Source organism: Dermacentor albipictus, chromosome 4, assembly GCF_038994185.2.
Source record: "Dermacentor albipictus isolate Rhodes 1998 colony chromosome 4, USDA_Dalb.pri_finalv2, whole genome shotgun sequence".
Lineage (NCBI taxonomy): Eukaryota > Metazoa > Arthropoda > Arachnida > Ixodida > Ixodidae > Dermacentor > Dermacentor albipictus.
Window position 1 is genome coordinate 74464451 of NC_091824.1, and position 26776 is coordinate 74491226.

General features: G+C 44.9%; 1 protein-coding gene across 4 annotated transcripts in view; it reads right to left on the minus strand.

The window, feature by feature from the left end:
* LOC139059142 (uncharacterized) overlaps window positions 1-26776 on the minus strand; it is a 161568-nt gene that overhangs the window by 7425 nt on the left and 127367 nt on the right. For 2 of the 4 annotated variants that reach the window (XM_070537121.1, XM_070537123.1), the window contains exons 5-6: window positions 23061-23413; window positions 21618-21735 (exon numbers count right to left, since the gene is read on the minus strand). In XM_070537121.1, coding sequence (XP_070393222.1) covers window positions 23266-23413 — 148 coding nt within the window. In that variant the 3' untranslated portion in view covers window positions 21618-21735; window positions 23061-23265. The remainder of the gene's footprint in view (window positions 1-21617; window positions 21736-23060; window positions 23414-26776) is intronic. The other 2 variants (XM_070537124.1, XM_070537122.1) reach the window with 1 other exon arrangement.

Here is a 26776-nt window from a genome sequence, read left to right on the forward strand (position 1 = left end):
TTAGCGTCGTTAACTATGCTACTGATTGCAGTTTACAGTAAATATTTGAAGTAACGCGGATGTCGAGATATCGGTAGTAAGGAAGAGATTCTACAACCGTGTTATTAAGAATATAGCAGGGGGAGGTGAATGTGGTGCTTGTTACAGGCGTATCTCGGCTCCCATATTAGGGTTCAGTTCTATCAACCACGTGTTACACCAGTTGGATGATGAGTTACGATCACTTTGTAGACCATTGGTGTTGGTATTATTATAATTTCAAGGAAAATATTGCAATCATCATAAAATAAGAAAGTGTTAGAGGAAACGAAATACTGAAGATCGTTAATGCACATAAGCAACAGGAGTGGACCTAAATGTGGCCGCAGTGGACGGGATTAATATGTGATCGGTGCTTATTGTACTCAACAAAATGAAGGCAGGAAATACTCGAACCAGTTAAGAAAATGGAGAGGGTATATTTACTTGTTTACCCTAAAGAAAAGTAGTTCGGGACATACTTTATCGAATGCCTTCGAGTAGTCAAGAAAGATGCAATGTTCCAAATAACTGTGGTCCCAAAAGTGAGTGTTGATTATAGTGAAAGAAAATAGGTGGGTTTTGCAAGAGAACAATTTAAGAAAGACATGTTGAGAAGACGAAAAGAATTAGATTCGAGGAACGAGGTCAGTTTTGCAGACAGGACGTGTTCAAGTAGTTTACAGAGAACGCTACTTAACGAAATAGGGTGATAATTGTGAGGTATATTCTTATTGCCTGACTTGTGGAGTTGAGTGACCTCTAGTCAGTGGGCATGTGGTAGGTGCCATGTGGTTGCTAAAAACATTTAGAGCATAATTGATGCATAAAGAATGGGGTTTTGAAAACTCTTGTGCTAATGAAGTCGGCACTTTACTAGTTGAAATCTTAAGGTATTCATAACCTTAGGAATACGGTGTGGCTCAGTCATTATTGCATTCTGTTAAAGACACTCATGTGCTGCTAAGGTGGGGAGTGAGGTTACACAAGCTTATTACTTGTGTTATTATTACATAATAATCGGTTAAGGCACTTTGTATCGAGTAGACGTTTAGCGGCACTACACAGAAAATATCCTGAACACTTGCGGATCTACGCAACCCTGTCTTATAAGCAAAGCACATAGAGTAGCTTAAAATCCCGAATGCAACCGATTCTTAGAAACTTTATATGGCAAAAAATGTTAAAGATGGAAATGTGTCAGGCAATCTCTCATGAACAAACAGGGTCATATTATTGCCCCTGCTATTCGCTTTATGCTTGCAAGTAGTGGTGCAAAAAATAAGTTCTCGGGTTTTACGTGCCAAACCCACGATATGATTGTGAAGTATCCAAGCCGTGAGACCGTGAAATATTCCTCTTTAATCCTCATACATAATATCTCACAAACTCTCGTGCACTCAGGTGTCCTCAAGCATTGTGCTAGCATTTATTCCAAGAAAACCATTTATCTATGGGCACAGTTGAATGAGCAAACTTCCATTTACGGGCAAGACTCCGAAATTGAACACATTGCGCTTACACTGTGAATCTCCTACAACCCACCTATCTTTGTGCAAGAAGGAATAATTGTTGCTGCACCAATTGAACCCAAAACACAATACACAAATACATTTAAAGCATAGCTTTCTTTTCCACACTTTGCGCTTTGGCTGCAGCTGCTGTTTTGAACGATTGACCAATACATATATATATATATATATTGTACTGTAAAATAGGGAGCAGTGGGGCTGTGGCCAGGAGAGAGACAACGACGACGAGAAAGAACAACCTTGTTTCGGTGCTCGGTCGGCTGCACTACCTCTCGCTGCTCCAACGTTCTAGTCGCGAACGCTTACTGCCCAAAGTGCTTCGCGACATTTGGTGGAAGGTGCTGGACTTATTGCCAACCTGGAACTCCGAAGCCGGACGATCCCTGTCACATCTCCCATGCCATGATTTTAGGCTGGGACTTTCTGTCCTCTCATCATGCCGTTATAGATTGTGCCCGTGCTGAACTCGCGCTGTCGCCATTCGGCACCAACGTTTTTGACGATACTGATGACACTGCCAGTCGTGTGTTCGTCACCGCCGACACCGAGATTCCTCCATACTCTGCCGCACTTGTGCCCGTTTCCTGCGTTGGGTTTTCCGACTCCACAATTCTTTTCACGCCGTCTAAGCTTGTTGTTCGCCGCCATCCTTTCTTGCTTCCTTTTGCCCTTCTTGCCATTCGACAAGGTTCGAGCGCACTCTATGTATCGAACCTGTTTCCTTGCCCTGCTAGGCTGCTCCACAATGAGTGTCTTGGTTATGCCGACGAAGTCGACCCAAGCTTCCTTTCCGATGTGCCTGACGACCCGGCTTGTCCTCCGGTTGACGCTATGGCCCTTCAAGTCTCTCCTCCCACGCCGCCATGTGACCCAACATTTTACAAGAGTATTGATCCCAACCTCACTCCAGCGCAGCACGCCCAGATCGTCCATCTTCTAGACCGCTTTCGCACGTCATTCGACCTACAACAATCTCGCTTAGGCCGTACTTCCACTGTTGTCCATCACATCATCACCGGCAACCATGCGCCTTTACGCCATAGGCCGTATCGTGTATCCGCCACGGAGCGTAGCGTGATCGCTGAGCAAGTTGCAGACATGCTCCAACGCGGTGTCATACAACCTTCGCACAGTCCCTGGGCTTCTCCTGTAGTGCTGGTAAAAAAGAAAGATGGCTCAATTCGCTTTTGCGTGGACTACCGCCGACTTAATAAGATCACACGCAAGGACGTTTATCCGCTACCCTGTATTGACGACGCGCTAGACTGCCTCCAAGGCGCTGAATTCTACTCATTCTTAGACTTACGATCCGGGTACTGGCAAGTGCCAGTGGCTGAGTCAGACCGTCCGAAAACGGCCTTCATCACACCTGACGGCTTATTTGAATTCACCGTGATGCCATTTGGCCTGTGTAATGCGCCTGCCACATTTGAAAGAATGATGGACAACATCTTGCGCGGCCTTAAATGGCAGATATGCCTGTGTTATCTGGACGACATCGTTATCTTTTCACCGGACTTTCCTTCCCACTTACTTCGACTTGAACGCGTCCTACAGTGCATCGCCGATGCTGGCCTCCAGCTTAACTTGAAGAAGTGTCACTTCGCTGCCCGGCAGCTGGTCATCCTCGGCCATGTCGTGTCGAAAGAAGGTGTACTTCCTGATCCGGCGAAACTACAGGCTGTTGCCCAGTTTCCCCGACCAACGACTTTGAAAGAACTGCGCAGCTTCATTGGATTAGCGCCATACTTTCGCCGTTTCATCCGCAATTTTGCCACTATAATAGCACCTTTAACGCAGCTTCTTCACGGTGGCCACAACCTTTCAACCTGGTCACCCGATTGCGATGCCGCCTTCACAAAGCTGCGTCGTCTCTTGCCGTCACCACCAATCCTGCGCCATTTCGACCCCAGTGCTCCAACTGAAATACACACGGATGCCAGTGGCGTTGGCCTTGGGGCCGTTCTCGCTCAGAGAAAAGCTGGCTTCGATGAGTACGTCGTTGCCTTCGCCAGTCGTGCACTCACTAAACCTGAATCAAACTATTCTGTCACAGAAAAGGAGTGCCTGGCTATAATTTGGGCCATAACCAAATTCCGTCCGTATCTTTATGGCCGCCCGTTTGACGTCATAACTGATCACCATTCGCTGTGCTGGCTGTCGTCTTTAAAAGAACCGTCCGGTCGTCTTGCTCGATGGGCCCTTCGCCTGCAGGAGTACGACATTCGCGTACTGTATCGTTCTGGCCGCAAACATTCGGATGCGGATGCCTTGTCTCGTTCGCCACTAACAGACGAGGCTAGCTTCCCGAACGCCTCGTTGTCCGAGTCTTCCCTTGCTGCCACGGACATTCTTCTGGAGCAGAAGAAAGACCCATGGATTGTGTCCATGCTGCGTTTTTTGTCCAGCCCATCGACACCCACTAACAATCGCGCATTACGTCGCCAAGCACATCACTTCTCCATTCGCGATGGGCTCCTGTACCGTCGCAACTACCTACCGGACGGCCGCAAATGGTTGCTTGTCATCCCGCGACACCTGCGTTCGGATATTTGCGCAGCGTTCCACGACGATCCCCAGTGTGCGCATGCAGGGGTACTGAAGACATACGCGCGTCTACGCCTTCGTTACTACTGGCGGGGGATGTATCGATTCATCCATCATTATGTCCGCTCCTGTTTGGTTTGCCAACGCCGTAAAGATCCCCCTCGTCGTTCAACCGCCCCATTGCAGCCTTTGCCTTGCCCAGCACGTGCTTTTGATCGAGTAGGCATCGACATTTATGGACCTCTGCCAACCACATCAGATGGCAATCGCAGGGTAATCGTGGCCATCGACCATCTTACGCGCTATGCGGAAACTTCCCCTTTGTCCAGCGCTTCTGCACGTGACGTCGCCTGGTTTCTCCTGCGCCACATCATCCTTCGCCACGGAGCTCCCAGGGAATTACTCAGTGACAGAGGCCGCGTCTTCCTCTCCGACGTCATCGAGGCTCTCCTCAAAGAATGCCGCATCATTCATCGCACCACTACTGCGTATCATCCGCAGACTAATGGCATGACCGAGCGCTTTAATCGCACTCTTGGTGACATGCTGGCCATGTACGTTGCATCCGACCAAACCAAATGGGACCATGTTCTACCTTTTCTGACCTACGCTTACAACACCGCCACGCAAACTACCACGGGATTTTCGCCCTTCTTTCTCCTGTACGGACGCGAACCTTTTTCCACAATGGATACTATCCTTCCGTACCGCCCTGACTCCACGGAAACAACTACCCTATCCGAAGCCGCTGCACACGCAGAAGAGTGTCGCAAGCTTTCCCGTATATTTACGTCAGAAGCCCAGCAACGCCAGAAGCACCATCGAGAAAGTTCCAATGCTCCTGTATCCTATGCTCCTGGCTCGCTAGTGTGGCTTTGGATTCCAGCCTCTACCACTGGACTGTCACCGAAACTCGCGTCGAAGTACCAAGGCCCATACCGCGTGATCAAACAAACGTCTCCAATCAACTATATTGTGGAACCCCTCGAGCTACCTTTGGATCATCGGCGTCGTGGACGCGAAATTGTGCATGCCCAGCGTCTCAAGCCCTACTATGATCCGCCTGTGCTGTCCTACCCGTAGGTCACCGGGACGGCTTCCTTTTCCGCGGGGGAGATAACTGTACTGTAAAATAGGGAGCAGTGGAGCAGTGGGTCTGTGGCCAGGAGAGAGACAACGACGACGAGAAAGAACAACCTTGTTTCGGTGCTCGGTCGGCTGCACTACCTCTCGCTGCTCCAACGTTCTAGTCGCGAACGCTTATTGCCCAAAGTGCTTCGCGACAATATATATAATATTGACACGTGAACTCGTTTATCTTTTACGGGTGAGCGCTTTTACCGTCTAAGAAATGTTATCACTCAGCGCAGGACGCGTCTACATGTATCGGAAGTTTCTAGAATGTTATGGATGCTTGTATTCGCTGTCTGCTGTCGCCGAACCTTATGTAATCTGATTGCATGCATGCGCGACGCGAATGGCGTAGAACTTTGTGGAAGGCACGCGGGTCCCAGCGATTACTCTGGAACCTTGGACGACTGATCTATAAAAGCCGACGCGCTTGACCCGCTGATAAGGCTTTGACGATCGCCGACTGTGTTCGCCGCTGTCGCCGTTCTTTAAGTGTAGCCTGTTTTTGTGGGCACAGGATCGCCCAATAAAAGTTAGTTTCGTCTTCCACACTATTGCTGCTGTGTTCTTTATACGGCGCTACCACGTGACAATATATTGCAAGCCGACGCATGCTGTACCGGCCTGTGATGTACGTGAGCTCCAGCATCAACACGCCGTAATCATTTTACCGCCCACATGGCCTTGTGATCATTCCTTCATTGTCATGCCGCTCTTTTCACTGCGCCGTCTTATTGTTGTCATCACGACACCATGATCGATCCGTCGTGGTCCTTCTGTCACCGTCGTCATGGCGTTGTAGGCACTCTTTGCCGTCGTCACTTTGTCGGAGTGATTCCACCTCTACCACGCCACCATCGCGATTCGTGTGACATGCATTATCGAGCGCCGCAAGTTTCTGTTGAGCGAGGAAGGTCTCACGGGGAAAATGTAACCAACTTGACCATGTGCTTTTATTCTTGGAACTGGTCGCTAAACATGAACATCATTATTAGCAGACATAATTAAAGGTTTTGGCCGATTGCCACAACATGTGGCATCTGTGTGCAGTTTCTTCGTAAGCCACTCTCATCGAGCTTGAGGAACTTATGCCACAGTTCCTCGAGCTCATTAAGCAACCAATGAATGTGATAGAGGGCCTTGAATTCCTTCATTCCTCCTGCACCTACATATATAGCTTTCCTCCAAAGTGCTGTCATGCACGGCAGGCCAGCTTTATGAGTTCATTGGTAAATGGCCTAACATTTCAGTTTGGTTCAGCGTTACGATAGACTTGCCATACATGTAACATGAGACTTGCAGCTAGTGTCTTGTACATTCCAGCTGTGATACCAGTTATTCGTCCAGTCTACCAGCTTATCAGGCCTAAGTCTTGAAAAGTATCTGTTTTTTTTTTAGCTGTTTCGCTCTTCCATAGCAATCCATAACAGCCACTGCAACGGGCTGTTAAGGAACCTGTCACTCAAGGAACGGCATTGATCCTCTTGAGCCCTATAGATCTATGCGAACACCTGAATTCGCATTCTCTACACTAGGTATTCTGTATGGTTGCGATGCTTAAAGCAGCATTATTCGTTGCCTCATGTAACCGGTGGTTCTTAGGTGGTTTTACATGCTGCTCATGTTGGAGCTACGTTCGAGTATATATAGGTGGTTCTACATGCTGTTCATGTTGGAGCTACGTTCGAGTATATAGAGGGCCACAGGTGCCCAAAAGGAGTTTTGCACGTGTAAGTAAACCATAGCTTGACTGCCTATAAATTGCTCCTAAACGGATGCGGATCCGCGGAGTACACAATGATGTAGGCTGAGAGAAAAACAGAAGCTCGTGGCCATAAGTGGACTACGGGCTCGAAGAACGGCGCACAGCAAAGATAATATACATGCAAATGCAGCGCAGAATGCGTGCGGCGAGGGTTGAGTGAAGGATAAGAAGAAGCAATATGGGCGAGACTCCGTTCAGTAGACTCCCGATCGACAACGGACAAAATATACAACGCAATTTCTTCTCTACTTATTTCTGTGACAGCTTTCTTTCTTGAAACTTATTGTGCGCAACAAACAGGGACGAAGAAAGAAGAAACACAAGGATAAGCGCTCGTCCTTGTGTTTCTTCTTTCTTCGTCCCTGTTTGTTGCGCACAATAAGCTTCAAGATGAATTTGTTCCAACTAGGCCGACTCGCAGTCTTGCTTCAGCTTTCTTTCGGTTTCATATTTGTGCCTCATGTGTGACTTCTTCAGTGCGTTTGCATCAGTCATTTCCTGGTATAGTTGAAGCGATGTTTGGAGAGCTGGTGAGAGAAATAGACGGAAATAAAGAGTAGAAACTCAAATACTTACAAACATAAGTGTAAGCATTTAAATATCCTAGACTATTCAGCAAAGAAGTAGAATAAAGCTAAATAAAATATATAAATAGAAGGTTGTATATTTATCCACACTTCAACGTGATTCAAGATGAAGGGTAATTCGAGGAGTAAAATTGCCAGTCAGCAAAGCTAAACTTGAGTCATTATGCCAAAGTATGTAAAATACTCGCGGGCGCTGAGAACGCTTGTGCATGTATGCTTTTAACATAGTGCTTTATTTCAACCGTAAATTTATATATACACCATTTTGTCACACGTATATTCCCACCATTCGAAGCTAACTACGTAGCTTCTTAATTCCGTAGAACATATAATATGAAAGTATATAGTTGTGAGTCAGTAAAAGTAGGGTTTGATTGGGCGACTCAAAAGTAGTGGAATATAAAGTGATCTTAAAAGAGGTACATGACTATAGCCTGTCGGGGTACTTAACTCATGATAAATTGCTTTCCGCCAACTAGACAAAGTGAGGCATCATGAGTGTCCATTTATCGAGCGCTGCAGGTTTTGTTAAGAGAAGCGAACGCTGAGAGTGTTTACAACACGGCTATAAAAGCTCGTTAATTATACCACATACAAAGGGTAAGACAAGCAGTAATACTCGGTGCCAACCTTAACTGAGGGAGATTTTACAGCGACACTGTTAGCCTCTAGTTGGTCGAGATTTCTCGCGGCGTCGTCTTCACGGGGAAAAGACACCTTCAGCGATTGAAGCAAAAAGCGCCTACGTTCTTTGGTATCACGCATTTAACATACAGCAGAACATTCGTTTCAATAAAGAACAACCACAAAACAAGCATCCGAACCATATGATTAATAATAATAGTACTAGTATTAATAATAATAATAATAATAATAATAATAATAATAATAATAATAATCTTTATTACATCCAATCATGTCGCAGCTACAAATCCAGACTTACAAGCAACATTGCTTGTGTGGGAGGCTGGGCAGTCAGCGGGTAGTATTGAAATGTGTACAAACGGAAATAAAAAAATATAGGATATACTTACTAAACTATATATATAGTCATATCATGAGAAGCCAACAAACACTGACACCAAGGACAACATAGGGGAAATTACTCGTGCTGCATAAATGAAATAAAGACACGATAAATTAGTGGAATTAAAGTGGATGAAAAAACAACTTGCGGCAGGTGGGAGCCGAACCCACATATATAAGGCACTCCTGATAACCATGCGAAGCACGCGAAGCACGTAGCGCTCCCTGAATACGTTTCCCCGCAATCGCCGCGGCGATTGCAGCTTCCGACGAGGGGAGAGACGTAATTAGCCAGTCGTAATATGAAAGAACCAGCCTAGCAACTTATTTCATTGTTACAACACCGATGCGGTATAGGCAGCTGATAGTTAGGACTCCAGAGGAGCAGCGGGAATATACGAGGAGCGGCAAAGCGAAAAGAAACGGCAATACGACGAAAACACAGAAATACGACCAGTGCCGGCATGCTGCCGCTGGTCGTATTTCCGTGCAATTCTAGCACAGGAGAAGTCCGCACGTGCGTATTCTCCTGGGGCTGAATAATGCGCTGGAGGAGGAACCCTCACCAGTTGCAGTGGTGGTTTCCAACAGCTTCGCTGGACATCCACGTTATCAGGGCCGGGATGGCGGGTAATTTTTTTTTACCTGAATTTCCTTCGAACTGCGCGCAATATCAGATTGCCCTCATTGACGCACATCGCACTAGAGGGGCAATTCTTTAACTCCAACAGCGGCGGCTGTATTTTTCCACCGTGGGAACATATACAATATGATACCGGAAATTATTCAAAAGAACCAGCCGGTGAAGAGGCCAGGTAGACTAACATGCAGCTGTTAACGGTGATACACAGGCTCTGCTTCGGTCACCATATGTCCATTATTTAACTTTGAACAATTTGCTACTAAATAATATTCGAAAGATGAAGCCACGTTAAACGATAAACTTGTCTCGTCATATTGTATAACTTCGTTATATTACTATTGCATAAGACATACTTGAAGCAACTTACGAAAGTGCGTTAACTATTACAAATTGGAAGCGCTTGCTTTGCGAATGTCAGTCATAATTTGAAAAGCGAGAAAAACACGTCTGATGCGTCACAATTCTGTTGAAAGTAATCGCGAAAAGGCGACATGTAACTTCCACGCCATTCAAGAGCTCGAAACTCGGTTTGCTGTGTCAGTCTGTCCGCTCCATTGAGCTACCGTTGCCATAAGGCCGCAGTTATCAAATGATGAAAAAAAAAAGCAATGCCCACCAGCGCCACTATTGTGATGCAAGTAATTCCCCTGCTTCAATGTGCAGTTTGAAGTCCGGTGCACGAACCACGGTGCCACGGGAGCTGCAAATGAGGTGATTCATCCAGATGCGTCACGGCTGCTTAGAGGCTCTGTTGTTACTCTACTGAGCACAGGGTGGCGGGATCAAACCCCGGCCGCGGCGGCCGCATCAATGCGGTCGCAATGCAAAAAGAATTACCGCCTCTTCCAGTCCATGAAGATGGTCGAACAACGAAGCTGTGTTAGTTACACTGAGTGTTACACGACGCAAGTCAAACTTCGCAAGCAGTCGTTATTTTAAATATTTTGTTTCACCATATTTTTACCACATTTTCACTTTTCCGTGCTTCGCGTGGTGAGCATGCTTTAGGTGGGCGTTTTGTTTTTGCAGTTCTCCCAGTGTTTCTTTCTTTTTTGCGCGTGAGGCAGGCCCTACGACGACGACAAGCCCGTTCATGAGCCAACTCTCGCTGAAACTCGCGGTAGGCAGCTTCTTCCTCAGGAGTGCTCACCACTCGTGATCTTCCCATAGTTGTAGCTGGGATGGAATGTGCGGAAGCTCTAATCCAAAGCTCCGCATATTGAGCGCAAGGCCCACCACTGGACATGCGCGCGCTACAATAATTTCGGTGATTGTTTGGATTGGTTTGACGATTGACGTCTTTCTGTTTCTTAATGAGGTTACATACACGTTTGGCTGCGACGCAGAGAATGACGTATGTGACGGTATGTCCGCAGTCCGCCGTTGTCGCTTGCGTTCGATGTTTCCAGTCTGCTAGGTGGTGCGGTTAGCAGCATCCACCCGGCATTGCCACTTGCGATTCTTCAAAATTTATCCAAATTAAATTGGTCCGTCAACTAAGACAATGAATGGATCATTCCCCATTAAGGAATGGCTCATATCCCTGTAAACGCGGCCTTCCCATTGCAACGACAGAAGTGAAGTTCTACATTGGAATGAGGAGTGGCAACGGAGCCAGATGTGGAAGACGACGATGCTCGAGCCACTGCTCATCATGATAGCTTTAGCGAACTCCGATGACGACGGCACAAGGTCCGCATAAACAGCTTCACTGTAAGACGCCTGTGTCCTGTGCATTCGGGGCACGTTAAAGATCTCCTGGTGGTCAAAATTGATCCGGTGTCCCCAACTACGACGTGCCTCATAATCAACTCGTCGTTTTGGCACGTTGCACCACATAATCCAATCCGGTTCATCCAGCCATGACATTATGAGCAGCAGATGGAATTGAGTAAGCTTTGTCGATTTGCAAATAGATAGTTTCCAACCAAACATGGCGTTATAAATGCAGCAATTTGCAAAGATCATGCATGGGCTTTGAAATCTATGATTGGAGATCCAGAATAAAGAAATATTACGCAAAAATTGCAGCAAATGATGCCACAAGACCAAAGATTAAGTAATTCAGTATACTAGCCATAATCTTCACGGCAGCTCAAGCATTGCAGCACCGGAGTTTTCTCCAGTCATTGTAGTGGGAATGTTCATGGTATGGTGCGTCACACAGACTCTGAGAGTGGTGGCGTTTGCGCACGTATTTCGGAGGCCATGGCCTCAGTGAGGTTGTGCGCATCGCAATGAAGTCGTTTATTCAAGAGACAGTAGCGACCATTGTAAGAGCCTATCACTGACAGTGTAAATGAAGTAAAAGCGGAACAATTGCTGAGCATTCCGTTTTTTTTATACCTCTTCTTCATCTCATCCTTTTCAACACAACACATTTCATTCGCGTGTATTACGCGGCTGCTTCAAGACATCATTTCTGTGGTCCGCGTGTAGTTAAATAGGAATATTCTAGTTGGTCCCAAGGTGGAGCTTCCTCTTTTCTATTTGGTGACATCCTTGTCATACGATGTTTTTTTCAAAACTTCTCGCATATTAGCATGGACAGGTGCTGTCCATTCATTCCGTATGCGAAAGGATCGTTGGCGACCTTACTTTGTCCGTGAAAAAAGAATCGCGTCACTCCAAAAACGTTCTGAACCGTCACTCTGTCTACCCCAAGAACACGCCAGCACTCGCTTCATAAGAACGTCAACAAATATAACGAGATTCCCAATCTATCATAGGGTATTTCGTTTCGTCCTCTCATTGTTACCCGCGCATGATAGCTCGTTGCGGAGAAGGGTTCTCGGTGGAACAGTTGCAGGATATCACATCGCTCAATTCCATGTGAATTCTTTCCCAAAGTTCAGATTTCGAAACTAGCTTTTCTCTGAGGGCAGAAGCTTGCGCAACAAAGAATGAATGCATATCGCGTTCCGCTGTCAAACTCCTCTCAGTTCAAGCCTACTGTTTCGCAACCGGCTACCACAAAATAGAAAACAAAACAAGCAATGTCCTACTGAAAGAAACTGTGGTCCATGCTGTCGAATGTTCTTCTTGTAACCTCTCATGAAGGGATGATGAATGGGTGGCTACAGCGACTGAGCTTAACGTTGAGTTGACGCAGGAGTTGTGTAACGAGAAAACCGAAGCATGCTGTTGACTGAAACGCATAATGCCACCGGAGTGCCCATCCATCTAGCGATTATGCAAATTCCTCTTGCATGAAGTATTCACGCAACAATTTTTTTATTATCTATATTTCCCTCTATCTCTCACTCTCATACATTCCCTCCCTTGGGGCCCTGTTTTCGAATGATCACTTTCTCGGGTACTTTCACTTGCGCTTGATATAGTGTGTTGCACGATGCCTCACAATGACAAGGGACGTTCTGCCAGCTCGAGCAACAAGTAATGAGTCCGCTGAAAACGATATATCTAGAACAAGGCTTTATTTTAGTGAGAAGTTCAGGCTTAATTGAGGTTATCTTATTTATTTATTTATTTATTTATTTATTTATTTATTTATTTATTTATTTATTTATTTATTTATTTATTTATTTATTTATTTATTTATTTTCAATACTGCTGCTCTCCTTCGAGGGCGTGACAGTTGGGCAGTACAATAATTCAGCTGTACAGTGCAAGGAAATCAAAGTATAGATTATACAAAAAGAACGACATAAGCAGTGCAAGTTATACATACTATGCAAGTAAATCATGTTAAGATTAAACGGAATAGTAAACAATGGAAAAAGAAGAGAGGGAATAAGCATGAGGCTTTGTAACAATAGCACAGGTATAACTAAGGGCAGGTAATTTCTTGATTAGTTTATCTCTATTGTTGTGGGCTCGGAGTTGAGTGCTTTGAGTTGTTTCATGCAAAAGTGGCAAAGAGAATAAAAGAGGACGGAAGGAAAAAAAGGAATAAAAAATTTAGGGGGACAAAGTTCACACATTAACGCCGTGCAACTCGCTGCAGCAATAGCAGTCGATCGCAAAATTCACACATTCCTGTGTATAGGAGCAGAGTATTTAAGGTCTTAAGTTATGAAACCCATTCCACATCGCGTGGGGTCTGCAATGTTTAGCAATTTATTCTGGCTGTCTGGTACATATACGCATAAATCTTGGGGGTGTCCAGCGAAGGCAGTTATTTTTCCCAGAATATCCTAGTAACAGGAAGTTCTGCTGCACATAATATGTGGATCACATTGCGACGTACAATGCGTTAAACTGTTTTCCGTTATATTTATAGTAATAAAAACACACAGTTCAATAAAACAGGAACCCAAGAAAGATGATTAGCGAAACTCAACCGACACATATTTTCTGCCCTTTTTGAAGTAGCAACATGGGAAACTTTCAGTGCTCTCAGAAGCCAGAAAATCACTGATCGTCTCTATTTTCACATCGATTTTATCCTGATATCACCCGATATCCTCATAATCACATCCAATCGTAAGCGGGGGATATGGTTGTTATTCTGATGCTTTCATTTTTTTCAGCTGTCATGTGTTGTTGACAGATTATGACAATCTTACATTTCAAATTTTCTCATAGTTTACCAAAATTGCAATGAAACCATTTCCCCACAATGCCCCTTTCAGTTAATGAACACAATCAAAAGCGCCGGATGAGTTGGGTGGTTATAATTTGACTATAATTATGAATACGTGGTCATTCAAAATTACAATACAAATCGAACAGTCCTTGCTGATGAACTCATATTCAATCTGACGATTCACTACTTCAAATTGGCGAATATTCATTCCGTTCGAACACTTGAGGGACAACAAAAGTTTTTTGCAGTCTATAGGAAAAATGACTAATGCAAGCGGAACCCCTTCCAAATTATTCCGGTGCAGGAGAACCGCGATTGTCGTGCAGACGCTTCTCTTCCTGAGGAAACTAATTGGTGAGATCGCTTATGCTCAATATTTTCCAATCATTAAACGAGCATGTCTCGCTTAGGCAGCCACCGAATTTGCTGCCTTGATTTAGACAAAAAAAATTATTATTTGATCAATTTCACTGAGTTTGGATTATTTTGAAAGGTTGTGCAGTGCTGTAGTATTGCACATAGCTCCTTTAACGAACACTACAGTCTGCTACGTGCAACTTGTGAACTGCTGATAGTTTGTTTCATTACTGTCGTTGTTATGGTGCACCAGGTACAACCCCCGTTTTCTTTGTTTCGCGTTTACGAGCTTGTCAGTTTAGTTGAAATCCAGTTGATAACAGCATACGGTGTTTTATATAACGTAACTAAGTGTTTTGTTGCCAGACAGATTACTTAGGAAGTTTATCTGAGCGGAATGCAAGAAATTTGACTTACTTGCGCTGGGTTATATATTGGCTGGTTATCTGACCTATACGAATTACACGGCCTGCCCAACTTGAGTTTTTTTTTTTCTTAATGTCAACTAGAGTATCGGCCATTTCCGTTTGCTCTGTGATTCTCCCCGCTCTCTTCCTGTCTGGTAATGTTACGACTAACATTTGTTGTTCCACCGCTCTTTGCGCGGCCCTTAACTTGTTCTAAAGCTTCTTTGTTAACTTAAAAGGGTTAATCTGAAAGCGCTTGCCCTCGTCTTTTCTGTGCCCCTTTGTCCTGCTACACCACCTAACCCTCTTTGTTAACCTCCAAGTGTCTGCCCCATGTGTTAGCACCGGTAGAATGCAATGATTATGCACTTTTATTTTCAATGACAGTGATAAGCTCCTAGTCAACAGGATTGCCACTGTCATTGAAGAGAATAGTGTACAATCATTACATTCTACCGGTGCTAACATACGGGGCAGATATGCACTTGGAAATTAAGAGCATTAAGCGGTGCAGTGTGAAGCAGGACAAAGGGGCACAGAAAAATCGAGGGCAAGCGCTTTTAAGTTAACCCTTTTACGTTAACCCTTTTAAGTGAGGTCTTGGTCAAAGTGGAGACCCAAATATTGAACTGTTCGCTCTATTTGCTTGGCTTCGCAATCACATGAGTAACAACGGGAGGAGTGTAGATACAGTGGTTCGGTGAAAGCAACTATATTATGGGTTTTTTTAAACATGGCAGTTTTGCACTGTGAAGGTTTAAAAATATATACATTTTTGCAAAAAGCAGTCAACTACTTCAGTTATATCTGCCTGAAACGTTTGAACGCCTGTGCAATATTGAGGGGGTTCAAGTGCGAGCGCTGCGTTGTCAGTGTATTGAAAGATGTTTGAATTCATCAGCAATAAACCCAAATCACACCTAAACATTAAAAAGCAGTGGGCCGAGTGTAGGTCCTTGAGGTACACCGAAAGTAATATACTTCAATCGTCCGTACGTATTATCAAGCATAACACTGAAACATGCTTGTAAAATATTTGACAAAAGCTTTTTGAAATGACTGCGGAAACCAAATGAGTTGTTTCAAATAACAACGTACGGTCTATCGTGTCAAATGCCTTAATAAATCCAGAAAAAGAGACAGTAAAACATGTTTATTTTATATTGTGTTCTAAAGATAATCAGAAAAATTTTCGAGAAGTGTTGAAGAAAATTGTTCGTATACAGCCAATTAATTCGATGGAGACCGTTCAATCTCTTCATCGCTCCTGCGCCTGCATATACAGCTTTCCTCCAAAGTCTTGTAGTGCTTGTGCATTGACTGGCCATCTTTACGAGTTCACTGATACACGGCACAACTTTGCAGTTTGATTCAGCTTTATGAGGTGCCATGCATGTAACATGTGGCTTGCCGCTAATGTGTTGTACGTTCAAGCTGTTGATTCTTACGGCGTGATAGTAGTTGGTCATCCATTTTACCAGCCGATCAGGCATTTTGCCAAAACCTATCTGTTCTTTAGCTGTTTCGGCCTTGCATAGCAGTCTGTGCAGCGGGCTGTTATGTAACTATAGTCACTCCAGGAACGGCGTTGATGCTCTTGGGCCCTATATATGTATTTGAACGCCTAAGCTCATATTACCTGCACTAGTTATTCTGCGTGGTTGCGATTCTTAAAATAGTGTTATTCGTTGCCTCATGTAACAGATGGTCATTAGGTGGTTCTACATGCTGCTCATGCACGAGCAACGTTCGAGTATACCGGGGAACACGTTGGCAGGTCCACAAGAGGAGCTGTGCATCTGTCAGTAAAGTATAGATTAACTGCCTATAAATTGCTCTTAAATGGAGGTGGATGCGCAGAGTATCTGATGATAAAGGCCAACAGAAACCCAAAAGATCTTGGCCACAAGTGGACTATGGGCTCGAAGAACGGAGAACGGAAAGGATAATATGCATGCAAATGGAGGGCGGAATGCGCATGGCGAGAGGAGTGAAGGTAAGCACCAGCAATATGTGCGAGGCTCCGTTTCGTAGACTCCCAGCGAACAGTGCATCTTCGGTGCATCTTCGGTGCGAACAGTGCATCTTCGGTCACACATTAACCTTCAACAGCTCTGCGCTTCCACGGGCCATTTCTCTGTGGAACGATTTGCCCGACACTATCGCTTCCTTAACAAACCATGATTCCTTCCGCAACCAAGTCAGCAGTCATCTTTCAAAAACACCCTTTTAATCTGTTCACAAACTTATTGCTTTTCATTGATATTTTTCACCTGCATCGTGGTTTGTACTGCGCATCAGTTACATTTTTTAAAGTGCTGTATCTCTTGTGTTTGAATGCTTTACAGTAGAAATGTATAAGTGCCACTTGCTACATAATATGTTCACTAGCTCATATAGTACTGTTTCTGTTTATACCCCCCCCTTACGTCATGCTCCTACGGGGGCCTGTAAGGTCATTGTAAATAAATAAATAAACAGTGCACAAGGCGTACAATTAAATTTCCTTGCTCCTTGTTTCTGTGTAAAGCTTTCGTTTGGTCCCTTATGTTTGCGTGTGCCTCACGTGTAACATGTTTGGTGTGTTATTATGATTTTTTCCTTGTTACAGTTCATGTGATGTCAGGACATTGACCTTGCATTACTGTTTGCCGCGCGAGCCTGATGCACACGCACAGGACGAAACTAGTAAATTCATCAAGCGCTGCGATCCAATGTTCGTTCAGTCTACTTATTGCTTTCTGTGTGCGTGTACTAAGTTCGCGCTGCAAACATGAATGCGACCTCCAGATACCCATTAGCCCGCTTCGACCCATTGTTCTAAATGGAACAACCCATGCCACACAGGCGCTATAGATAACAAACAATAAATAGTAGAATTTTAAATGCTTAAAGACGTGGTTGGAAAGATTGATAAATTGTACAGTATTCACCAAATAAATAAAATCAACTTAAATGACGTGCATTAACTAAAGTTTGTATACCTATCTGCTCTACAACATCCAGCAACGATATAAGAAATTGTAACAGTTCTTTGAAAAGGCCGGTAATTAGCAAACACGAAGCGTAACTCGAATCATTACACTTTACCCAAAGCTAGCTTCGATGTTAAAGGTATAGAATACGCCGGTTGGAGGAGAACCAATTAAGATCTAGGCCATCTACTTAAGAAATAGCAGAGCTTATGTATTGGTAGAGTTCTCGGAACTGAGATAATCGTCTTTTACTCTGTGCCTGTCGCCGCATTGTGTAGGATAAAGGGCAGTGATCGCAGGTTACCGACATCAAGAATTGAACTCATGCGAGGAACCCGGGCAGGTTCATAGCAGTCGAGTGATAAAAGACGGAGGGGGTATTGTACTTTCTAGAATAGCTTGTGTTACTTTAGGTCTCATGACTTCAAGTGTACCAGAGAGCTGGCAGTGCTTATACCATGTGTTCTAGTTAACTTTAGCCAAGATGTTCAGCAAAAAAAAATGGTTAAAAAACGCAGTACACGATGCAATTATAAGACTTATGTCGTTGGGTCGTCAGAGGCCTTGCGACAGTACGTTGTAGCTCTTAAAATTGTTTCAGAATTTCGGAATTAAACAAAATTTATTGCAAAATGCAAGATACAGGAGGAGGTCCTGGAGTCGGAGACTGAATTGGGGCTCCCTGTACATGGCATAGACAAATTGAAAAGTAAACTTAGTTATAGCAATGACAGTAAAAAGTACAAAACTATATAAACAAATTGAGGACAGCGTGCACAAGCGTGCAACATATAAACACAAGCGTGCAAGAAACAGCGATGCAACGTAGCCCATTATCTAACTGAAATTATGCAGAATAAATTGAGACAGGTTAGTCCTGCAATGCGAAAACAGAGAGCGAGAAACCGCTTTAATGAAATTCACAAAATTCTGCAGGCGTATTTGTAGGCAGCTAAAAACTACTCTGCGTATAGAGAAAGGATCGGGTCTGCAAATGTTTCAGAAGGATGGCATTAAAAGGAAAGATAAAGGGAAGAAAATACAGGATCCTGGTAAGTACAAGTGAGACAAATGCCATGGTGTTGGTGCAAACGCGCTAGAACCTTTAAATTAAGTGACTGTCCAGAAGAAATTGCAAATTAAATTGAAAGCGTCACAGAGGCTGTGTGCGCCTCCTTCATTCAGCTTCTTGCATGGCGATGCCAAAGGCGGGTTCAGAACTTCAGACAGAGAGTTCTGTCCCATGTTGATTCGATAACTGGTGGTCTATCAGAGTAAGTGAACGAGTGCCAAGGGAAAGTAAATGCAGGCGATCACGGCAAAAGATTATGCAATGTGGCGAGAAAGAAAAATTGTAAGCATTGATGATAAGTGGGAGAGGCCATCAACTGCGGTTGACGTTAGCCATGTTGGCGATGATGGTTATCGTTTGTGTATGCGTGCCAACCCACCCTGCTACGTGAGATGGTGCCATTGTAGGACACATATGTTAAATACAGTGCTAGAAAATTGTACAACAAACAGCGACGAACGCCTTTGACGCGCAATCGCATGGCTATCAATGTGTAAACAACGCCTAATATTTCTGCAGCCGGTCTCTATACAACGAGTATTCCCAAGTTTTGAAGTTTGAATTAAGCCAGTGTTTCAAATGCAGGTGAACCTGGAAACGAAACAACGCAGTGTAGCACTTTCAAAAGATATCGCGCTTCATTTTTTTCGAACAAACCTAAAGTGTGAATACGTGTTTATGTACAAGAGTCAGAGTTCGTGTGCTATAAAACGGATGGTAGTAGTTAAAATAAAGGTCTGCTAGTAGATAATAAAAAGAAAAGGTCCATAACAAATAAGTGAAAGGGATACTTATAACGTCATAGAAGTACAGTAGCAGAACTAATAAAGAGTACGCTACGGTTGATGCACCAGTGGCGGACTCCCGACCACCAGCTTACGAGGATCTTAGACTAAAACATCCAAAATTGCCGATTAACGAAGCATTTTATATAGACATAATGACATATATTATAGCTTTCACCGCTGTTCACATACCTAACCACCATGCTGCTCTCTATATCCTAATTATGTACGCATATTTATCTTTTTCTTGCTCCTCCAACAAAACATGTTGAGCAGAAATCTGCGATGTAGGGCCTAATTCGTGGAATACAAAGTCCAGCTTGAATTTTTTTGTATTGTTATGCGCTAAAGGGGCAGATGAATGCCAACTGTCGTCATCATAACCCTCTCATGTTTGTTGTACGTACCTCACGTGCAACTTCGTTGCTGAGCTTAATAGCGATTCTACTGTGCTATTTGTAGCTTATGGGCATAATTTGAAGCTAACTACATAGCTTCGTGGCGTCATGGAACATATCATATGCGTGCACACACTGGTAGATCTGTTGGATTGGGCGACTCCAAAATAGTCGCATTCAAAAGTGATTCTAAGAAAGGCGCAAAAATAAACTGTCGGGCTAGTTAACTCATTATGAATAGCTTGAAGCGTACGGTGACGAGACAAAGTGAGACGCTTTGTCAATTCATCGAGTGCTGCAAGTTTTCTTAAGAGAAGCGAACATTGAAAATATTTGCTACAAAACTATAAGAGCCCGCTATATATATATACGACATACAAAGGGTATAACTCAAGCCATAATAGTTGTTGCATACGTTAACGGAAGGAAAGCTTACGGATACTTTAACGGAAGGCCTTGATTAAGGCACATCTCCCCTTAGAGGGGCATTTGCTTCTTAACTGAAGTAGCGTTGGCGCTATTTACGATCAGTGAGAACATATATATTAGGATACCCAAAACTATCCGCGAAGATCCCGTCGTTGCAAAATTTACGTCGTTTTTAACGGTGATATTTGGGTTCTGTTTCAGTGATCCTTTGTAAATTCTTTAACATTGGACAAATCCACACCAAATGTTATTCTGACAATCGAGTGACGTCAAACTAGAAACTCGCCTCGTATAATAAATGGATGCAGTCGGCGTAAAACAAGTTTGAAGCGCTTGCAAAACTGTGTTGGTTATCACGAACTGGAAGCGCGTGTTTTGCGAATGTCGTCAATAATTTGAAAACCGCGAAAGAACGCGTGCGATGCGTGACAAATCTGCTGACGCTAATCGCAAAATTGCGACATTTAACTTGGGCAGCCGTTAAGACATCAAAATTGGGTTTTCTGCGTCGATCTCCTTTTTTCTGCTGAGACATCGTTACCATCATCACATTTTACATACGGCGAAAAGAAGTGCCCGCCAGTGCGACTAATCATATAAGTCATGCGACTGAATATATAAATTATTCGCGTCGCAAAGAAGTTGGCATTAAGAAAATGACGCTGTGAAAGCGTGTCACTGTCGCTGTAAATAAAGTAAGAAGTGGAGGAACTCCTGCATATCCTGTTTTTTTTTTTCATCGTCTTCTCCTTCGTTTTAATAAAACATATTTACCTCGTGTATGCTGACCGGCTCCTTCGCGGCAACATTTCTGTAGTCCGCACGCATTTCAATGAAAATATTATATCCGCTCCCAAGCTGGAGCTTCCTCTTAGACCTTTGGTGACATCCTTATCATAGGATGTTTTTCGTAGCTTTTTGTACGTTAGCACGGGTGTTGTCTATCCTTTCCGTATATGCAAAAGCGTTGTTGGCGACCTGAAATTAGCCGCGAAAAAAAGAATCGCGTAACTGCAAGAACATTAGAGCCATCGCTCTATCGACCCCAACAAAATGTGAAAACTCGCTTCATAAGTACGCGAACAAATACAACGAAATTTCCAATCTATCGTAGCGTTTTGAACTTCCTCCTTTCATCGTAAGCCGCGCATAATCGCTCACTGCGCAGAAGGACCCTCGGTGAAACTGGTACAGGATATAGCATCGCTCAATCCCCGTGCATTCTTTCCCAATGGTCTGCTTTCGAAACAAGCTTTCCGCTGAGAGCAGAAACTTGCGCAGCACATAATGAATGAATGTCGCGTTTCGCTGCAAAACTGCTCTCGGCTCAAACCCTGCTGTATCGTAGCCGGCTAGCACAAAAAAAAAAAACAAAGCAATGCAAAGAATGCCTCACTGAAAGAAACCGTGGTCCCCGTTGTCGAATGTTCCTCCCCGGCTTGTAAGCTCTGATGAAGGGATGATGAATGGTCGGCTACAGCTACGTGGCCTAACGTTGAGTTGACGCCGGAGTTCTGGAACGAGAAAAACGAAACATGCCGTTCGACTTAAACGCTTAATGCCACCGGAGTGCCCATCCATCTAGCGAATATGCAAATTCCTTTCGCATGAAGTATTCACCAAGCAAGTCTTTCCCCTATCTATCTTTCTCTCCGTCCCTCACTACAGCACATCCCCTCCTATGGGGGCGCGTTTTCGAGTGATCACTCGCTGGGGTACTTTCACTTGTGCGTGACGTAGTGTGTTGCACGAAGCCTCACAGAAACACGGGACGTTTTGCCAGCTGGCGCAAACAATAATGAGTCCGTTAATAGTGATAGATATACGATGACTTGATTTTTGTGACAAGATTGGTTAAATATATTTATCTTTTTATTAGTTTTTCCTATATCCCTATTTCCTACTTGTTTTATCTGCATGGTAGTGGACTCGGCGTCGTGTGCCGTAAACTTTTAGAAGAGATAGGTAAAGGGGATAAAAGGAAAGAAAGGATAAAAATCTGGGGCATAATTGGCAGATTAAGGCAATGCAACGCGCTACAAATTTCAGTATTGCTTCGACAATTCACAAGTCCTAAGGAGCGGAGCAGAGAATTTAAGGCCTAAAGTGCTGAAATTCGTCTAGACCAGTGTAGGTCTTCTTCCTCCGTCAAAAGGCAACGGACGCGTCTTCACAGCATTGCACAAACGGCATAAAGATAGACAAGGCCCTCCCAAACTGTCCTGAATCTGTAACTGCTTCACCCCACAGCGCGATGTTGAATTGCATGTGTGTTAACTTTCGTTTTTTTTTTCTCGACTGTGGTGCGTATAATCATTTTCGGCTCTGGTGTTCAGACGCCGTGCTCCTGCATATGTTGCAGTGCGGTTAACCACGCGTTTGCAAGGTCGTTCGTGATTGTCACACTATCGTTGAAGTCGGAACACCCCGTAAACAGCGAGGACCTCAAAACTTACGAACGCCTGCAACACAAAAACAACGCGAGAATTTAGCGGTTCAGGGAACGTGCGTGAGAGATAACACGCAAGATGCTCAATTGTGCGACGACTTGATACTAGCAGCGGTGAAGGCTGACACCAGCGAGACGATAAACTTGCAGATCGCGTTTGTCCTCTGTTTTCAGGGTAAGTGCATGTGCGACCTGTCCTGGCTCGGTGTAGCGTTCAGGCCAGAAACCCTCCAGGCACAGAGTTGTGTACGTAGGAGTGAAGAGAAGAGGCTTATGTACATATTGAAGCAAGTAGTCAGATTCTAGTCAGAGCTCTCTCTCAGACGCACTCAAGAGATCGCTTTAAAACAGTTCGTTTAATTAGTTCCCTAGACGAGAAAATTTGGTTACCTTGTTCCGGCCAATCAAAGGGGTCGCACGGTCCACAGATCCGCCGATGATCGCACCACGTTGCTCGATGTCCACCTCTGATGTGCAACCTTCTAACCCGCCTACCATGGAGTAACGTTGCGATCGGGAAACAGGGCTCCACGCTATTCCTAAGCAAGTCGTCGACGTTGGTTCCTCGGCGAAATTAGTGGGTTCTCAATGACGGTCAGCGTGATGCAATTAAAGCAGCCTGGCCTTGGCGCTTGTTACCGCTTCCACAGATCGCGGTGGTTGCTGTCACCTCGAAGGGAGCTTCTTTGCGCCGGGCCTCATCGTCGTCTAGGCGGGCGTTAGGGACGTGGTCGCTTCGTGGGCTGCACACCAATAATGCCCTTACCCGCCATTTGTTGCTTAGTGGCTAAGGCATTGCACTGTTAAGCACGAGGTCGCGAGATTGAATCCCAGCCACGGCCGCCAGATTTCGATGGGGTCGAAATTCAGAAACGCCTGTGTACCATGCATTGGGAGCACGTTAAAGAACCTCATTTGTCCAGAAGCAATCAGGCATCCCCCACTACGGCGTGCCTCATCATGATATCTTAGTTCTTTCTCGCACGTATCACTAAATAATTTCTAGAATTCTTTAAAGAGTGCTCTTGCCGTTTTCACCTTAATTGACTCGCACAAACTCGGTTCCACGTTAGAAGAGAAAATACAACGCGAACTTAGCAACCACAGTGTGACAGTACTCATTAGTTACATGCATGTAGTGGCCTGCCTGCAAAGTTTGCTTGCTCTCCAGCTGTTGTAAAAACAAGTTCCACTAAGGCATGAGAACTGGCACCACTTCGCGTTATGGTGTTTTATTGCAACAAGTATAAGACAAGTTTTGTACGGCCTTGATATACTGCGCAATATTCGGGTTTTTCGACAGAGAAGTTGCTAAACTACGATATTTACAATTTCCACGTAGTTTTTAATCCTACGCAATGATTCGCGCATACCGGGATGGCCGTTGTGGGGGTGTGGCCATCACTGCCAATCGAATTTAGCCGTTTCGAAAACAAAACGACATCGCTGGTCAAGAAAGTGTGCCATGTAGAATTGTAGTTAAGGTACTGATGGGTTGTGTCTACCGGCCTTCCCGTTGCCCCCGATAATTACCTCATACAAGTGCACAATTTTCTTCCCAGCTGTGTGAATGAGAGAACTAAAACCATAACAGGGGATTTCGATGTGCCAGAAATAGCATGGGATACCTTCACTATCGGAAACACTGAACCCAAAACGTCAGGAATCCTTTTTTACATACCATTTCGTTTTGTGTTGATGCAGCTGGTGACTGGGAACGTGTTGGTCCAGAGACCAACACGTTCAGTGCTTGATCTGGCCTTCATGTCTAGCTTTATAACACCAGAAACCTGCATAAAATTAAATTCTGGGTCTTTACACGCCATGGGCCCAATATCTTCTCTACGAAGGGCCTGTCGTTCTAAGTGCCCCAAAGGCGTCTGACGGGCACTCCTCTCATCTTAGTATGTGGGGCAGTCACAGAGGAGATGTTTGGTCGTTTATTCGATACCACATGCGCTGAAATCGGGACTGTCCGTCATTCCAATTAGGAAGGAGTAGGCATTTGTAAAAATAACTCTTACTCGAAGGTGACACAGTAACATTTCTTCCCGCCGGTTATAAAAGTTGTAATCTCATATGCGGGTCCATATGCAGGTCATATGCGGGTCCAACTGGCCGCCCTGTATACGCAATGCCTCATAACGTCGAGCGTACCGGAATCTTGGAAAAACGCTAACCTAATCCTAATCCATAAGAAAGGGGACGCCAAAGACTTGAAAAATTATAGACCGATAAGCTTGCTGTCTGTTGCCTACAAAGTATTTACTAAGGTAATCGCAAATAGAATCAGGAACACCTTAGACTTCTGTCAACCAAAGGACCAGGCAGGATTCCGTAAAGGCTACTCAACAATAGACCATATTCACACTATCAATCAGGTTATAGAGAAATGTGCGGAATATAACCAACCCTTATATATAGCTTTCATTGATTACGAGAAAGCATTTGATTCTGTCGAAACCTCAGCAGTCATGCAGGCATTACGGAATCAGGGTGTAGACGAGCCGTATGTAAAAATAGTGAAAGATATCTATAGCGGCTCCACAGCCACCGTAGTCCTCCATAAAGAAAGCAACAAAATCCCAATAAAGAAAGGCGTCAGGCAGGGAGATACGATCTCTCCAATGCTATTCACAGCGTGTTTACAGGAGGTATTCAAAGACCTGGATTGGGAAGAAATGGGGATAAAAGTTAATGGAGAATACCTTAGTAACTTGCGATTCGCTGATGATATTGCCGTGCTTAGTAACTCAGGGGACCAACTGCAATGCATGCTCACTGATCTCGAGAGGCAAAGCAGAAGAGTGGGTCTAAAAATTAATCTGCAGAAAACTAAAGTAATGTTCACAGTCTCGGAAGAGAACAGCAATTTACAATAGGCAGCGAGGCCCTGGAAGTCGTAAGGGAATACATCTACTTAGGGCAGGTAGTGACTGCGGATCCGGATCATGAGATGGAAATAATCAGAAGAATAAGAATGGGCTGGGGTGCGTTTGGCAGGCATTCTCAGATCATGAACAGCAGGTTGCCTTTATCCCTCAAGAGAAAAGTGTATAATAGCTGTGTCTTACCAGTACTCACCTACCGGGCAGAAAGCTGGAGGCTTACGAAAAGGGTTCTACTCAAATTGAGGACGACGCAACGAGCTATGGAAAGAAGAATGATAGGTGTAACGTTAAGGGATAAGAAAAGAGCAGATTGGGTGAGGGAACAAACGCGAGTTAATGACATCTTAGTTGAAATCAAGAAAACGAAATGGGCATGGGCAGGACATGTAATGAGGAGGGAAGATAACCGATGGTCATTAAGGGTTACGGACTGGATTCCAAGGGAAGGGAAGCGTAGCAGGGGGCGGCAGAAAGTTAGGTGGGCGGATGAGATTAATGATGATGAAGCAACATTCACTGGGCCCGAAATAAATCGGTGGTGCACGCAGGCACCAGACGGGGTGGTTCCCTAGTTACGGGACCCATATGTTTCCAGCAGCTCCTGGCCCCTGTCCGTCAGTGCGAGCTGAATCGGTAGGGCGGGGCTGGATAACAAGGTCTCCCATCGCTCAAGGGGTTGGGGATTGGGGGTGTTGGTGGGAAGGGGAGGAGGGGGGGTCTTGAGTTCTGTGCACTCTGCCAAGACGTGCGGCAGGGTGCCCTTTTCTCTTCTGCAGAAAGGACAGAGCATATCGTATTCCGCCGGGTACATGCGGTTCATCAGTACGGGATGCGCAAGCGATCCCGCCTGCGCTCGACGCAGGATCGTCTGTTGTTGCCTAGTGAGTTTGGGGTGCGGTTCTGGCAGCCTGCACCTTTCTTCTCGGTACATCCGGGTAATGTCGCGAAAGCTGGTAACCGGGTGCGGTAGCTCTTCCGGCTCGTGCTCGGCCCGGATTGACATTTCTCGGGCATGGTAGTCGGCGATGATGTTGCCTGCTACCTGCGAGTGAGCCGGGACCCACATGAGCTCTATGGCTCTTCCCGGAGGCTTGTGCTTGGCTAGAATGGTTCGGGTCGCGGAGGAGATTACCCCCCTGCGGAAGCTTCTGCAGGCTGTCTTTGAGTCGGTGACTACGGTGCCCACGCTCGGCTGTGCGAGTGCGAGGGCTACGG